We start from the raw sequence: 14236 nt of genomic DNA, 5'->3' as shown, positions 1-14236 counted from the left end.
CAGCAAGGTGGCACGAGAAGAAGGTAATCAGGGGAGAGCCTTCTCCAGCTCCCCGTGCAGCTCCAGCTAGAGCGTGCGCCCGGCGGATTGGCGACGCCAAAGGCAGTGGTGCAAGCGGGTGCTGCTGTCCATGAAGGGTGGGACCTGCGGCAGGAGGGAACAGGCATCTGTGGCTGTGAGGTGCCCCACGGGTGCCCACAGCCCAGGAGTAGGGGCCCCTGTCCTGGCAGGGTGCCCACATCCCTGTGAGGTTCCCGGTGGGTGCCTGTGTCCCACTGAGGTGCCCGGTGCCTGCCCATGCCCCGGTGAGGAGTGTGGTGCTTGCTCCCCATGTCCCTGTAAGGTGGCAGTGGCCAGTGCCTGCCCATGACCCCGTGGGTTCCTTAGGCTTTAGGAAGAGGGGCAGGGGTTAGGAAGTGGGTGGATAACAATTGCAACTGTAGCGTTTTCATCCAGCTAACAGGGAATTCTCTTCAGAGTGGCAGCCAGCCGAAGGCTCGTGGGCTGAGGGCACCTCCGCTGACTGCAGCCTCTCCTGCTAGCTGGAGGCCGTTATCGCCCCGATGATCACGTTCCTGCACGGTGGCCACGGCCAACGGGTGGCCACGTCCTGGCGGGTTGCCCGTGCCCACCTGGCACAACAGCCAACAGGCATTTGGCAACTCTCGGATGAAGACCCCTGGGGAGGGTCCCCTTTTCCACCCTCCCAAAGGTGCTGCCAGGGTCCACCGGCATCCCGAAGGCCAGGGCTCCTCCCCGTGTCTCCAAAGGGGACGGCCAGACCATGCCCGTGCAGCAGAGCCATCGGGGAAACTCGGCAAAACTCCTGCTGGGAGAAGCCTACTTTCTCCACCTTCTGGCACTCTTCAGACCAATAAAGTTTACTGTTCCTGTAGCACGTGTCGTTTTGGTACCGAGGGGATCCAGGGAAGCGGGAACATGAAAGGCGGTGGTGGGAGTCAGGCTGCTGCATGCAGGCTTGCGGAGCAGGCGCTCCAGGAGAAGCGGGAAAGCTGGGGTGAGAGAGAACGGGCATCCGTGGCTGTGAGGTGCCCTGGGGTGCCCGTGTTCCAGGGGGAGGGCCCCGCATCCCGGCAGGGGGCTCACGTCCCACTGAGGTTCCCAGGGGGTGCCCATGTCTCAGCCAGATCCCTGGTGGATGCCCATGTGCCAGTAAGGTGGCAGTGGCAGCTGCACGCCCGGGGCCCCGTGGGTTCTGTCCCTCCAGCAATAATCCGAGGCTAATCGCACTCCTCGCTCTCGACGGTTAAGAGCACCCGCGTGCGGCAGTGCTGGCTAGGAAACGCGGCAAAAGTCCTGCCGAAGAGCACCCGACCGTCTTCGTTTACTAGCACGCTCCAGACCAACAAAACGTAGGCACGCGTCACGTGAAAAGCGAGACGTTTTCCTACTGACCCACGTACTGCCCATCTCTGGGTAAGGAAGGTGCTGGGCTTTCTTTCAAGATGCTCGGCTGGTGAGGCACACGGCCATTTCTGCCTCGGTACCCAGCAGTGGCGCAAGGGAGAAAACAGCAGGCCTCTGCAGGGTGAGAGTTAAGTTGGGTCAGTCACGAAAGAGAAAGAACCAAATGCCTTGTTGCAAAGCGTGGCGTGTTGGCCCGTGCGGGTCTCTCTTTTGAGCAGAGGTGACTGTGGCTGCAGATGTACACGATTCTCTGCTCTGACAGCTGGACGGCAGCCAGGTGACCGGGGGAGAAAGCCAGCCTCGTAACGACCGTCGGGGAGCACCCAACGGATGCTGGTCCCGGCTTTAATCCCCTACGTCTCCTGGAGACGTTCCTGTTCCCTCTTCTCTCCTGGGCAGACTGCTTTTGGGGAAAGGCAGAAGGAGGCACAGCGGTGCAGGTCCCTCGTGGCCCCCCCCACCTCCTGCCAAGTCCTGGGCAGCCAGCTAGTGCAGGCTGAGCCGGGCATAGAGCGAGGGGGCACGCAGGACCACCGGCCAGGTGTGGGTGTGCAGGTGGCTGATGGGCACTGCAACATGGGAAGCAGGGGCAGCGCCATGTACGAGGGGGAGTGTGTCAGTGAGAGGGCATCTGACGGTTCCCTATTCCTGCAGGCAGCAGAGACTGCGGTGACTGACGGAGGAGCCAGCAGAGATTGTGTGCAGAGCTCCGCACCGACAGCGAGCGGTAAGGAGCTGCTGCAGCGTGTGGTAGGTGTGGAGGGACTCCCGGTCCGCAGGGGCTGGGGCTGCAGACCCCGGCCCCTGCTCTCCTTTCCACACACAGGAGGAGAACCGTCAGGAGCTGCACAGCGCCATACGGCAGCTCAACACTAAGGTTGGTGTCCTCTCCTCTGCCCATGACCCAGAGCTGCGCCGGCTGGGGCTGAGAGGTTGGGAGGGACCGCTGGAGGTCTTCTTGTCTTGTCCAACCCCCCCGCTCAGAGAGGGGCACCTAGCGCTGGTTGCCCAGTGGCCGCAGGCAGTGGCGTGACTGGGGAGGACAATTTCCCCAGGATAGGGGGGTGTCCATCACTTCCCCACGCCCAGCCTTGCCAGTCGCCCAGTTTCCCAGTAGTGCCCTGGGGCAGTGGGGGAGTGAGTGGGTACGGCCCTGGGGCTGGAGAGGGGCGAGGGTGCCAAGGTCCCAGCCCAGCCGCCTGCATGATGCGCCTGTGGTTTTGCAGGAGGAAAAGCCCTGTGCCCTGCTGGCAGCCTGGCTCAAGGAGGATGAGCAGGAGAATGAGGTAGTGCTGAAGGGGCCAGGGCAAAACGGGTGGGTGCCCACGGGCCCTGGGGTGGGGGGGTTGGAGGAGGGCCACAGCAGGCTCAGGGACTCGGACCCTTCCCTCTCCCAGGCGCTGCGTCAGGAAAGAAGACACCTGGAAGAGGCACTGGAGGAGGAAGAGGCCTGGTAAGCAGGGCCCCTCGCCCCACACGGGTGTCCAGGGGGGTCCCTGCAGCACCCGGCGCGATGGGGCTGCCAACGCTGGTGCCAGGGGAGCCCCATCCCTGCCTGGGGCGGTGTATGTTTGGAAGGGGACCCCCGGCGTGGCTCCTCCCAGCAAGCCCTGTTGCCTGCAGCCACTATCAGAGGCAGAGACGCTGCCAGAGACTGTGCTGCTGGAGGTGGTGGAAGCACAGCTGGTAAGGGGGAGAGCCTGTGCCAGCCCCTGCCCTGCCAGCGTGGGGAGAGGGGTCCATGGAGGTGCCAGCCACGCATGGGCTACGCTCCTGCGCAAGGCGGAGGCTGGGGGCACCGGGCAGCTCCAGCTGTCCCAGCCGTGCGGCAGCGCTTGACAAGTGTCCTTGCTCTGCGTTGACCTGCAGGAGAGGGATGTGCTGGCGAGGAGACGTGGCTTCTGTTACTGGCTGCAGTGCATGTCCCCACTCGGAGTCTCGTGTCCCACCCTGCCGGAGGGAGCGATGAGGAACGGCTGGGGAAGCGGCCCGTGGGGCTCCCGGAACGGCCCCCTCCATCCCTCTTGGGGCTGGGATGCATCCACCCTGCCCTGTCCTGTGGGGCATACCTCTTCTGCCCCACAGGACACTCCTCCTGCTCTTGGTCAGCCTGGAGCTGGCTGTCGGCTTCGCAGTGGCTGCCGCCGTGCTTTACGCCTCCTGCTACCACCCTGGGCTCTTCTGCCGCCTGCTGCCGCCTGTGCTGCCTGAGGAGGCCTACGCCGATCTGGCATATGCACTGGGAAAGATCCTCCCAGCGGTCAGTGAGGGGCGGCTGCCTTTCTGACCGCCCCTCCCAATAAAGCCTTGTCTCTCTCCACCTCCACGTGCTCTGGGGTGTTTGTCGGGGCGCAGGGAGAGGGTCTTGCCCCGTGCGCCGGTCCCCACAGCCCCTCGAGGCCTAGTCTCATCCGCTAGGCCCTGGGCGCCGCCACCCTGCCTGCTGCAAGCCAGGCCCCTGCGTGCCAGCCTCATCTGCCCTCCCTCCGTCCCCGGAGTATCTACGACGCTGCACAAGCCGGTGGAACCGCTGTCTTCTCAGGCCAACCTAGTTTCTTTACTCCACCTTTTTGGCAACAGTTTAGCACCGTGCAGGCCAACCCCTGTGAGCGTGTCTGAGGCTACTCGGGCTCCAGCCGCCGGGGACACATTTACACTCGAGGTGGCAAGTGTTCTCACCCGCAGCCCCCTGGACCCCCTGCAAGCCCTCTTCCCTTCCTCCCAGGGCCCCAGTCTCCCCCCCTCCCCAGGCTGCCAGCCCTGGTGGCCCCAAAGCCCCAAGGCCCCCTGTCCCCATCCCCAGCGGTGCTGTCCCCATGGCCCCCTGGCCGGTGGCACCCCATCCCGTGGGGCCAATTCGAGCCATCTTGTAGCCGGCAGCCCTGTCCCCCAGGCACTGACCCCACAGCCACCAGCCAGCACATCCCGGCTGCTCCCTGCCGGCTTCTCCAGCCGCTCGCAGGTTTCGTTGCCGAGGGGAAAGGCCCTGTCGGAGGGTGGCGCAAGGGAGAAAACAGCAGGCCTCTGCAGGGTGAGAGTTAAGTTGGGTCAGTCACGAAAGAGAAAGAACCAAATGCCTTGTTGCAAAGCGTGGCGTGTTGGCCCGTGCGGGTCTCTCTTTTGAGCAGAGGTGACTGTGGCTGCAGATGTACACGATTCTCTGCTCTGACAGCTGGACGGCAGCCAGGTGACCGGGGGAGAAAGCCAGCCTCGTAACGACCGTCGGGGAGCACCCAACGGATGCTGGTCCCGGCTTTAATCCCCTACAACGGTCAGATCCGAGTAGCATTTCAATATTCAACACAGGAGAAGGGATCAAGCTGGCACCAGCTCACCTCCCAGCTGGACCTGGAGCACGGTGGCCCACCGGTGCCACCTACCAAGGCCTTCCAGGAGCCCAGCGCGGGCACAGAAGGGTCGTGCTTGTGACTAAGGAGGCCAACAGCAGGAAAGCCTTTGCATTTCTTCGTGCTGAAAATACATCACAATTCACGGAATGGCTGCGGTTGGGAGGCACCTCTGGAGGTCAGTTTATCCAACCCCCTGCTCCGGCAGGGAAAGGATTTTTGTCAAAGTGAGTGCATATTTGGCTTTCCTCTTTACATAGGCTGCCACTTAGCCCCCAAGAGGATTTTGAGCTGAACCGTGTCACGGCTGCCCGGCTGCTGAACGCAGCTTGGGTAGAGCTCTGGCCACAGCTCCCTCTCACTGACAAGTTCAGGGCATAGCCCCAACCACGTGGGACACAGTCCTGCTCCACTGCTGGGCTCAGTGTCCACCAATGGGCACAGCAGTGGGAGCAGCAGGCTTCAAAATCTGCCTACACAAGGCCTCCCCAGATCTGCCCACCCTTCCTGACCTGCCAGGTGGGCAAGGAAAGGCTTTGTGACATCACAGAGCCTTGCGTGGCATCAGCCCGTGACTCGTCACGTCAGCAACCCTTGTAAGCGCAGACACGCAGGGTGGCCACTCGGTTCTGGTGGTCACTGCCTGAACTCTGCTCGGGCTGACAGCCCAAGCCAGATTGCGCGTCGAGATTTTTTTCCTCGGCAGAGACCACGATGAGGCTCAGTCCAGTTCGATCCCTCACCATGGCTCTCTGCATGTTGCTTCTGTTCCCTGGTGCCCTTCAGCTTTGCATCCACACTGACTGCTTCGTAGTCAGCATAGAAGTCCTTCCTGAAAACCTGAAGCAGCCACCCGTTGTCGCTGAGAGCGTGGCCTCTGAATGGAGCAGCACCATTGGCCTTCGCAGCCCCCGCGGCTGGACCAGGCTCAGGATGGCCGTCGCTCCTGAGGGCCCGAAGCAACCGCCCGCTGTCGCCGACAGCATGGCCTCCGAATGGACCAGCACCATTGGCCTTCGCAGCCCCCACGGCTGGACCAGGTTCAGGATGGCCCTCGCTCCTGAGGGCCTGAAGCAACTGCCCGTTGGCACAGAGAGCGTAGCCTCTGAGCTGTACTGCCCTCTGCGCCAGCTTTGGGACCACCTTGTCCAGCTCGACAGGACCTGGCAGCTTTGCAGGGCCGGGCAAACCCTGTGGCTGTTCCACGTGGTTTGGATTGCACTTGGCCGCTGGAGAAATGTGAAGAGACCCCAGGGACAGGTGAGCAATCGAGATCAGCCACACAGGAAGGGACCGGGTTGTGGGGAGCAGGGAACCACAACAGCCTTGGCCAAGAAGGCTTGCAATCTAAACCCAAAACCCAGCGCGGGCAAGAAAGCCTCAGCAGGCCCCAAGAGCTCCTCTGCCTCTTCCCCAGGGACCCGCCAAGCCGCGGGGCTGAAACCCCCCGCTAGCCCCCAGCACAACCTCTGGGGCCTGCCAGAGGTTTCCTCAGCCCAACGTGCTGCCCGGAGCAGTCCTGCGAGGCTGGAGTTCTTCCAGAGGAAGCCAAGCCCAGCAGGACACTTCTCGGCCCCCCAGGCCCCCACCTGCTTCACTGTGCCCCTGTCTCTCTCATTTCCAGGGAGGTGGACAGACGGCCTCAACTTCCGTGGGGACGGGCCGCCTGGGAAAGCGCACCGTCTCCAGATACGAATTGCTCTGCCTAATGGAGGTCAAAATCGCCTTGCTGGTCAGGAGCCTGAGGCGCACCCACCGCCTCTGCCTGAAAGAGCTCCGGCGCCAGTACTCCAGCAAGGTGGCACGAGAAGAAGGTAATCAGGGGAGAGCCTTCTCCAGCTCCCCGTGCAGCTCCAGCTAGAGCGTGCGCCCGGCGGATTGGCGACGCCAAAGGCAGTGGTGCAAGCGGGTGCTGCTGTCCATGAAGGGTGGGACCTGCGGCAGGAGGGAACAGGCATCTGTGGCTGTGAGGTGCCCCACGGGTGCCCACAGCCCAGGAGTAGGGGCCCCTGTCCTGGCAGGGTGCCCACATCCCTGTGAGGTTCCCGGTGGGTGCCTGTGTCCCACTGAGGTGCCCGGTGCCTGCCCATGCCCCGGTGAGGAGTGTGGTGCTTGCTCCCCATGTCCCTGTAAGGTGGCAGTGGCCAGTGCCTGCCCATGACCCCGTGGGTTCCTTAGGCTTTAGGAAGAGGGGCAGGGGTTAGGAAGTGGGTGGATAACAATTGCAACTGTAGCGTTTTCATCCAGCTAACAGGGAATTCTCTTCAGAGTGGCAGCCAGCCGAAGGCTCGTGGGCTGAGGGCACCTCCGCTGACTGCAGCCTCTCCTGCTAGCTGGAGGCCGTTATCGCCCCGATGATCACGTTCCTGCACGGTGGCCACGGCCAACGGGTGGCCACGTCCTGGCGGGTTGCCCGTGCCCACCTGGCACAACAGCCAACAGGCATTTGGCAACTCTCGGATGAAGACCCCTGGGGAGGGTCCCCTTTTCCACCCTCCCAAAGGTGCTGCCAGGGTCCACCGGCATCCCGAAGGCCAGGGCTCCTCCCCGTGTCTCCAAAGGGGACGGCCAGACCATGCCCGTGCAGCAGAGCCATCGGGGAAACTCGGCAAAACTCCTGCTGGGAGAAGCCTACTTTCTCCACCTTCTGGCACTCTTCAGACCAATAAAGTTTACTGTTCCTGTAGCACGTGTCGTTTTGGTACCGAGGGGATCCAGGGAAGCGGGAACATGAAAGGCGGTGGTGGGAGTCAGGCTGCTGCATGCAGGCTTGCGGAGCAGGCGCTCCAGGAGAAGCGGGAAAGCTGGGGTGAGAGAGAACGGGCATCCGTGGCTGTGAGGTGCCCTGGGGTGCCCGTGTTCCAGGGGGAGGGCCCCGCATCCCGGCAGGGGGCTCACGTCCCACTGAGGTTCCCAGGGGGTGCCCATGTCTCAGCCAGATCCCTGGTGGATGCCCATGTGCCAGTAAGGTGGCAGTGGCAGCTGCACGCCCGGGGCCCCGTGGGTTCTGTCCCTCCAGCAATAATCCGAGGCTAATCGCACTCCTCGCTCTCGACGGTTAAGAGCACCCGCGTGCGGCAGTGCTGGCTAGGAAACGCGGCAAAAGTCCTGCCGAAGAGCACCCGACCGTCTTCGTTTACTAGCACGCTCCAGACCAACAAAACGTAGGCACGCGTCACGTGAAAAGCGAGACGTTTTCCTACTGACCCACGTACTGCCCATCTCTGGGTAAGGAAGGTGCTGGGCTTTCTTTCAAGATGCTCGGCTGGTGAGGCACACGGCCATTTCTGCCTCGGTACCCAGCAGTGGCGCAAGGGAGAAAACAGCAGGCCTCTGCAGGGTGAGAGTTAAGTTGGGTCAGTCACGAAAGAGAAAGAACCAAATGCCTTGTTGCAAAGCGTGGCGTGTTGGCCCGTGCGGGTCTCTCTTTTGAGCAGAGGTGACTGTGGCTGCAGATGTACACGATTCTCTGCTCTGACAGCTGGACGGCAGCCAGGTGACCGGGGGAGAAAGCCAGCCTCGTAACGACCGTCGGGGAGCACCCAACGGATGCTGGTCCCGGCTTTAATCCCCTACGTCTCCTGGAGACGTTCCTGTTCCCTCTTCTCTCCTGGGCAGACTGCTTTTGGGGAAAGGCAGAAGGAGGCACAGCGGTGCAGGTCCCTCGTGGCCCCCCCCACCTCCTGCCAAGTCCTGGGCAGCCAGCTAGTGCAGGCTGAGCCGGGCATAGAGCGAGGGGGCACGCAGGACCACCGGCCAGGTGTGGGTGTGCAGGTGGCTGATGGGCACTGCAACATGGGAAGCAGGGGCAGCGCCATGTACGAGGGGGAGTGTGTCAGTGAGAGGGCATCTGACGGTTCCCCATTCCTGCAGGCAGCAGAGACTGCGGTGACTGACGGAGGAGCCAGCAGAGATTGTGTGCAGAGCTCCGCACCGACAGCGAGCGGTAAGGAGCTGCTGCAGCGTGTGGTAGGTGTGGAGGGACTCCCGGTCCGCAGGGGCTGGGGCTGCAGACCCCGGCCCCTGCTCTCCTTTCCACACACAGGAGGAGAACCGTCAGGAGCTGCACAGCGCCATACGGCAGCTCAACACTAAGGTTGGTGTCCTCTCCTCTGCCCATGACCCAGAGCTGCGCCGGCTGGGGCTGAGAGGTTGGGAGGGACCGCTGGAGGTCTTCTTGTCTTGTCCAACCCCCCCGCTCAGAGAGGGGCACCTAGCGCTGGTTGCCCAGTGGCCGCAGGCAGTGGCGTGACTGGGGAGGACAATTTCCCCAGGATAGGGGGGTGTCCATCACTTCCCCACGCCCAGCCTTGCCAGTCGCCCAGTTTCCCAGTAGTGCCCTGGGGCAGTGGGGGAGTGAGTGGGTACGGCCCTGGGGCTGGAGAGGGGCGAGGGTGCCAAGGTCCCAGCCCAGCCGCCTGCATGATGCGCCTGTGGTTTTGCAGGAGGAAAAGCCCTGTGCCCTGCTGGCAGCCTGGCTCAAGGAGGATGAGCAGGAGAATGAGGTAGTGCTGAAGGGGCCAGGGCAAAACGGGTGGGTGCCCACGGGCCCTGGGGTGGGGGGGTTGGAGGAGGGCCACAGCAGGCTCAGGGACTCGGACCCTTCCCTCTCCCAGGCGCTGCGTCAGGAAAGAAGACACCTGGAAGAGGCACTGGAGGAGGAAGAGGCCTGGTAAGCAGGGCCCCTCGCCCCACACGGGTGTCCAGGGGGGTCCCTGCAGCACCCGGCGCGATGGGGCTGCCAACGCTGGTGCCAGGGGAGCCCCATCCCTGCCTGGGGCGGTGTATGTTTGGAAGGGGACCCCCGGCGTGGCTCCTCCCAGCAAGCCCTGTTGCCTGCAGCCACTATCAGAGGCAGAGACGCTGCCAGAGACTGTGCTGCTGGAGGTGGTGGAAGCACAGCTGGTAAGGGGGAGAGCCTGTGCCAGCCCCTGCCCTGCCAGCGTGGGGAGAGGGGTCCATGGAGGTGCCAGCCACGCATGGGCTACGCTCCTGCGCAAGGCGGAGGCTGGGGGCACCGGGCAGCTCCAGCTGTCCCAGCCGTGCGGCAGCGCTTGACAAGTGTCCTTGCTCTGCGTTGACCTGCAGGAGAGGGATGTGCTGGCGAGGAGACGTGGCTTCTGTTACTGGCTGCAGTGCATGTCCCCACTCGGAGTCTCGTGTCCCACCCTGCCGGAGGGAGCGATGAGGAACGGCTGGGGAAGCGGCCCGTGGGGCTCCCGGAACGGCCCCCTCCATCCCTCTTGGGGCTGGGATGCATCCACCCTGCCCTGTCCTGTGGGGCATACCTCTTCTGCCCCACAGGACACTCCTCCTGCTCTTGGTCAGCCTGGAGCTGGCTGTCGGCTTCGCAGTGGCTGCCGCCGTGCTTTACGCCTCCTGCTACCACCCTGGGCTCTTCTGCCGCCTGCTGCCGCCTGTGCTGCCTGAGGAGGCCTACGCCGATCTGGCATATGCACTGGGAAAGATCCTCCCAGCGGTCAGTGAGGGGCGGCTGCCTTTCTGACCGCCCCTCCCAATAAAGCCTTGTCTCTCTCCACCTCCACGTGCTCTGGGGTGTTTGTCGGGGCGCAGGGAGAGGGTCTTGCCCCGTGCGCCGGTCCCCACAGCCCCTCGAGGCCTAGTCTCATCCGCTAGGCCCTGGGCGCCGCCACCCTGCCTGCTGCAAGCCAGGCCCCTGCGTGCCAGCCTCATCTGCCCTCCCTCCGTCCCCGGAGTATCTACGACGCTGCACAAGCCGGTGGAACCGCTGTCTTCTCAGGCCAACCTAGTTTCTTTACTCCACCTTTTTGGCAACAGTTTAGCACCGTGCAGGCCAACCCCTGTGAGCGTGTCTGAGGCTACTCGGGCTCCAGCCGCCGGGGACACATTTACACTCGAGGTGGCAAGTGTTCTCACCCGCAGCCCCCTGGACCCCCTGCAAGCCCTCTTCCCTTCCTCCCAGGGCCCCAGTCTCCCCCCCTCCCCAGGCTGCCAGCCCTGGTGGCCCCAAAGCCCCAAGGCCCCCTGTCCCCATCCCCAGCGGTGCTGTCCCCATGGCCCCCTGGCCGGTGGCACCCCATCCCGTGGGGCCAATTCGAGCCATCTTGTAGCCGGCAGCCCTGTCCCCCAGGCACTGACCCCACAGCCACCAGCCAGCACATCCCGGCTGCTCCCTGCCGGCTTCTCCAGCCGCTCGCAGGTTTCGTTGCCGAGGGGAAAGGCCCTGTCGGAGGGTGGCGCAAGGGAGAAAACAGCAGGCCTCTGCAGGATGAGAGTTAAGTTGGGTCAGTCACGAAAGAGAAAGAACCAAATGCCTTGTTGCAAAGCGTGGCGTGTTGGCCCGTGCGGGTCTCTCTTTTGAGCAGAGGTGACTGTGGCTGCAGATGTACACGATTCTCTGCTCTGACAGCTGGACGGCAGCCAGGTGACCGGGGGAGAAAGCCAGCCTCGTAACGACCGTCGGGGAGCACCCAACGGATGCTGGTCCCGGCTTTAATCCCCTACAACGGTCAGATCCGAGTAGCATTTCAATATTCAACACAGGAGAAGGGATCAAGCTGGCACCAGCTCACCTCCCAGCTGGACCTGGAGCACGGTGGCCCACCGGTGCCACCTACCAAGGCCTTCCAGGAGCCCAGCGCGGGCACAGAAGGGTCGTGCTTGTGACTAAGGAGGCCAACAGCAGGAAAGCCTTTGCATTTCTTCGTGCTGAAAATACATCACAATTCACGGAATGGCTGCGGTTGGGAGGCACCTCTGGAGGTCAGTTTATCCAACCCCCTGCTCCGGCAGGGAAAGGATTTTTGTCAAAGTGAGTGCATATTTGGCTTTCCTCTTTACATAGGCTGCCACTTAGCCCCCAAGAGGATTTTGAGCTGAACCGTGTCACGGCTGCCCGGCTGCTGAACGCAGCTTGGGTAGAGCTCTGGCCACAGCTCCCTCTCACTGACAAGTTCAGGGCATAGCCCCAACCACGTGGGACACAGTCCTGCTCCACTGCTGGGCTCAGTGTCCACCAATGGGCACAGCAGTGGGAGCAGCAGGCTTCAAAATCTGCCTACACAAGGCCTCCCCAGATCTGCCCACCCTTCCTGACCTGCCAGGTGGGCAAGGAAAGGCTTTGTGACATCACAGAGCCTTGCGTGGCATCAGCCCGTGACTCGTCACGTCAGCAACCCTTGTAAGCGCAGACACGCAGGGTGGCCACTCGGTTCTGGTGGTCACTGCCTGAACTCTGCTCGGGCTGACAGCCCAAGCCAGATTGCGCGTCGAGATTTTTTTCCTCGGCAGAGACCACGATGAGGCTCAGTCCAGTTCGATCCCTCACCATGGCTCTCTGCATGTTGCTTCTGTTCCCTGGTGCCCTTCAGCTTTGCATCCACACTGACTGCTTCGTAGTCAGCATAGAAGTCCTTCCTGAAAACCTGAAGCAGCCACCCGTTGTCGCTGAGAGCGTGGCCTCTGAATGGAGCAGCACCATTGGCCTTCGCAGCCCCCGCGGCTGGACCAGGCTCAGGATGGCCGTCGCTCCTGAGGGCCCGAAGCAACCGCCCGCTGTCGCCGACAGCATGGCCTCCGAATGGACCAGCACCATTGGCCTTCGCAGCCCCCACGGCTGGACCAGGTTCAGGATGGCCCTCGCTCCTGAGGGCCTGAAGCAACTGCCCGTTGGCACAGAGAGCGTAGCCTCTGAGCTGTACTGCCCTCTGCGCCAGCTTTGGGACCACCTTGTCCAGCTCGACAGGACCTGGCAGCTTTGCAGGGCCGGGCAAACCCTGTGGCTGTTCCACGTGGTTTGGATTGCACTTGGCCGCTGGAGAAATGTGAAGAGACCCCAGGGACAGGTGAGCAATCGAGATCAGCCACACAGGAAGGGACCGGGTTGTGGGGAGCAGGGAACCACAACAGCCTTGGCCAAGAAGGCTTGCAATCTAAACCCAAAACCCAGCGCGGGCAAGAAAGCCTCAGCAGGCCCCAAGAGCTCCTCTGCCTCTTCCCCAGGGACCCGCCAAGCCGCGGGGCTGAAACCCCCCGCTAGCCCCCAGCACAACACGGGGCCTGCCAGAGGTTTCCTCAGCCCAACGTGCTGCCCGGAGCAGTCCTGCGAGGCTGGAGTTCTTCCAGAGGAAGCCAAGCCCAGCAGGACACTTCTCGGCCCCCCAGGCCCCCACCTGCTTCACTGTGCCCCTGTCTCTCTCATTTCCAGGGAGGTGGACAGACGGCCTCAACTTCCGTGGGGACAGGCCGCCTGGGAAAGCGCACCGTCTCCAGATACGAATTGCTCTGCCTAATGGAGGTCAAAATCGCCTTGCTGGTCAGGAGCCTGAGGCGTACCCACCGCCTCTGCCTGAAAGAGCTCCGGCGCCAGTACTCCAGCAAGGTGGCACGAGAAGAAGGTAATCAGGGGAGAGCCTTCTCCAGCTCCCCGTGCAGCTCCAGCTAGAGCGTGCGCCCGGCGGATTGGCGACGCCAAAGGCAGTGGTGCAAGCGGGTGCTGCTGTCCATGAAGGGTGGGACCTGCGGCAGGAGGGAACAGGCATCTGTGGCTGTGAGGTGCCCCACGGGTGCCCACAGCCCAGGAGTAGGGGCCCCTGTCCTGGCAGGGTGCCCACATCCCTGTGAGGTTCCCGGTGGGTGCCTGTGTCCCACTGAGGTGCCCGGTGCCTGCCCATGCCCCGGTGAGGAGTGTGGTGCTTGCTCCCCATGTCCCTGTAAGGTGGCAGTGGCCAGTGCCTGCCCATGACCCCGTGGGTTCCTTAGGCTTTAGGAAGAGGGGCAGGGGTTAGGAAGTGGGTGGATAACAATTGCAACTGTAGCGTTTTCATCCAGCTAACAGGGAATTCTCTTCAGAGTGGCAGCCAGCCGAAGGCTCGTGGGCTGAGGGCACCTCCGCTGACTGCAGCCTCTCCTGCTAGCTGGAGGCCGTTATCGCCCCGATGATCACGTTCCTGCACGGTGGCCACGGCCAACGGGTGGCCACGTCCTGGCGGGTTGCCCGTGCCCACCTGGCACAACAGCCAACAGGCATTTGGCAACTCTCGGATGAAGACCCCTGGGGAGGGTCCCCTTTTCCACCCTCCCAAAGGTGCTGCCAGGGTCCACCGGCATCCCGAAGGCCAGGGCTCCTCCCCGTGTCTCCAAAGGGGACGGCCAGACCATGCCCGTGCAGCAGAGCCATCGGGGAAACTCGGCAAAACTCCTGCTGGGAGAAGCCTACTTTCTCCACCTTCTGGCACTCTTCAGACCAATAAAGTTTACTGTTCCTGTAGCACGTGTCGTTTTGGTACCGAGGGGATCCAGGGAAGCGGGAACATGAAAGGCGGTGGTGGGAGTCAGGCTGCTGCATGCAGGCTTGCGGAGCAGGCGCTCCAGGAGAAGCGGGAAAGCTGGGGTGAGAGAGAACGGGCATCCGTGGCTGTGAGGTGCCCTGGGGTGCCCGTGTTCCAGGGGGAGGGCCCCGCATCCCGGCAGGGGGCTCA

At 63.1% G+C, this 14236-nt stretch overlaps 2 protein-coding genes across 2 annotated transcripts; both read left to right on the top strand.

The window, feature by feature from the left end:
- The first annotated feature begins 4496 nt into the window (after positions 1-4496).
- On the top strand, positions 4497-7480 carry LOC142035429 (uncharacterized). The gene is made up of 4 exons (XM_075037521.1): positions 4497-5002; positions 5562-6035; positions 6400-6589; positions 7023-7480. Exons 1-4 carry the CDS (start codon positions 4925-4927, stop codon positions 7106-7108), a joined length of 828 nt encoding a protein of 275 aa, XP_074893622.1. The 5' UTR covers positions 4497-4924; the 3' UTR covers positions 7109-7480.
- Positions 7481-11062: 3582 nt separating this feature from the next.
- On the top strand, positions 11063-14044 carry LOC142035428 (uncharacterized). Its single transcript, XM_075037519.1, has 4 exons — positions 11063-11568; positions 12128-12601; positions 12964-13153; positions 13587-14044. Exons 1-4 carry the CDS (start codon positions 11491-11493, stop codon positions 13670-13672), a joined length of 828 nt encoding a protein of 275 aa, XP_074893620.1. The 5' UTR covers positions 11063-11490; the 3' UTR covers positions 13673-14044.
- The last annotated feature ends 192 nt before the right edge of the window (positions 14045-14236 follow it).

This window comes from Buteo buteo, chromosome 10 (assembly GCF_964188355.1).
Source record: "Buteo buteo chromosome 10, bButBut1.hap1.1, whole genome shotgun sequence".
Taxonomy (NCBI): domain Eukaryota; kingdom Metazoa; phylum Chordata; class Aves; order Accipitriformes; family Accipitridae; genus Buteo; species Buteo buteo.
Note: the sequence above shows the minus strand (reverse complement) of the source record. Positions and strands in the feature narration are given on the sequence as shown.

What these genes read in the sequence shown, in the direction of transcription:
- LOC142035429 (XM_075037521.1), top strand. Translation starts at nt 4,925, where the DNA reads ATGGCTGCGGTTGGGAGGCACCTCTGGAGGTCAGTTTATCCAACCCCC. An exon ending in GGGAAAGGATTTTTGTCAAA is followed by an intron (nt 5,003 to 5,561) that starts GTGAGTGCATAT and finishes GGTGCCCTTCAG; the next exon opens with CTTTGCATCCACACTGACTG. An exon ending in CAAGGTGGCACGAGAAGAAG is followed by an intron (nt 6,590 to 7,022) that starts GTAATCAGGGGA and finishes GTTTTCATCCAG; the next exon opens with CTAACAGGGAATTCTCTTCA.
- LOC142035428 (XM_075037519.1), top strand. Translation starts at nt 11,491, where the DNA reads ATGGCTGCGGTTGGGAGGCACCTCTGGAGGTCAGTTTATCCAACCCCC. An exon ending in GGGAAAGGATTTTTGTCAAA is followed by an intron (nt 11,569 to 12,127) that starts GTGAGTGCATAT and finishes GGTGCCCTTCAG; the next exon opens with CTTTGCATCCACACTGACTG. An exon ending in CAAGGTGGCACGAGAAGAAG is followed by an intron (nt 13,154 to 13,586) that starts GTAATCAGGGGA and finishes GTTTTCATCCAG; the next exon opens with CTAACAGGGAATTCTCTTCA.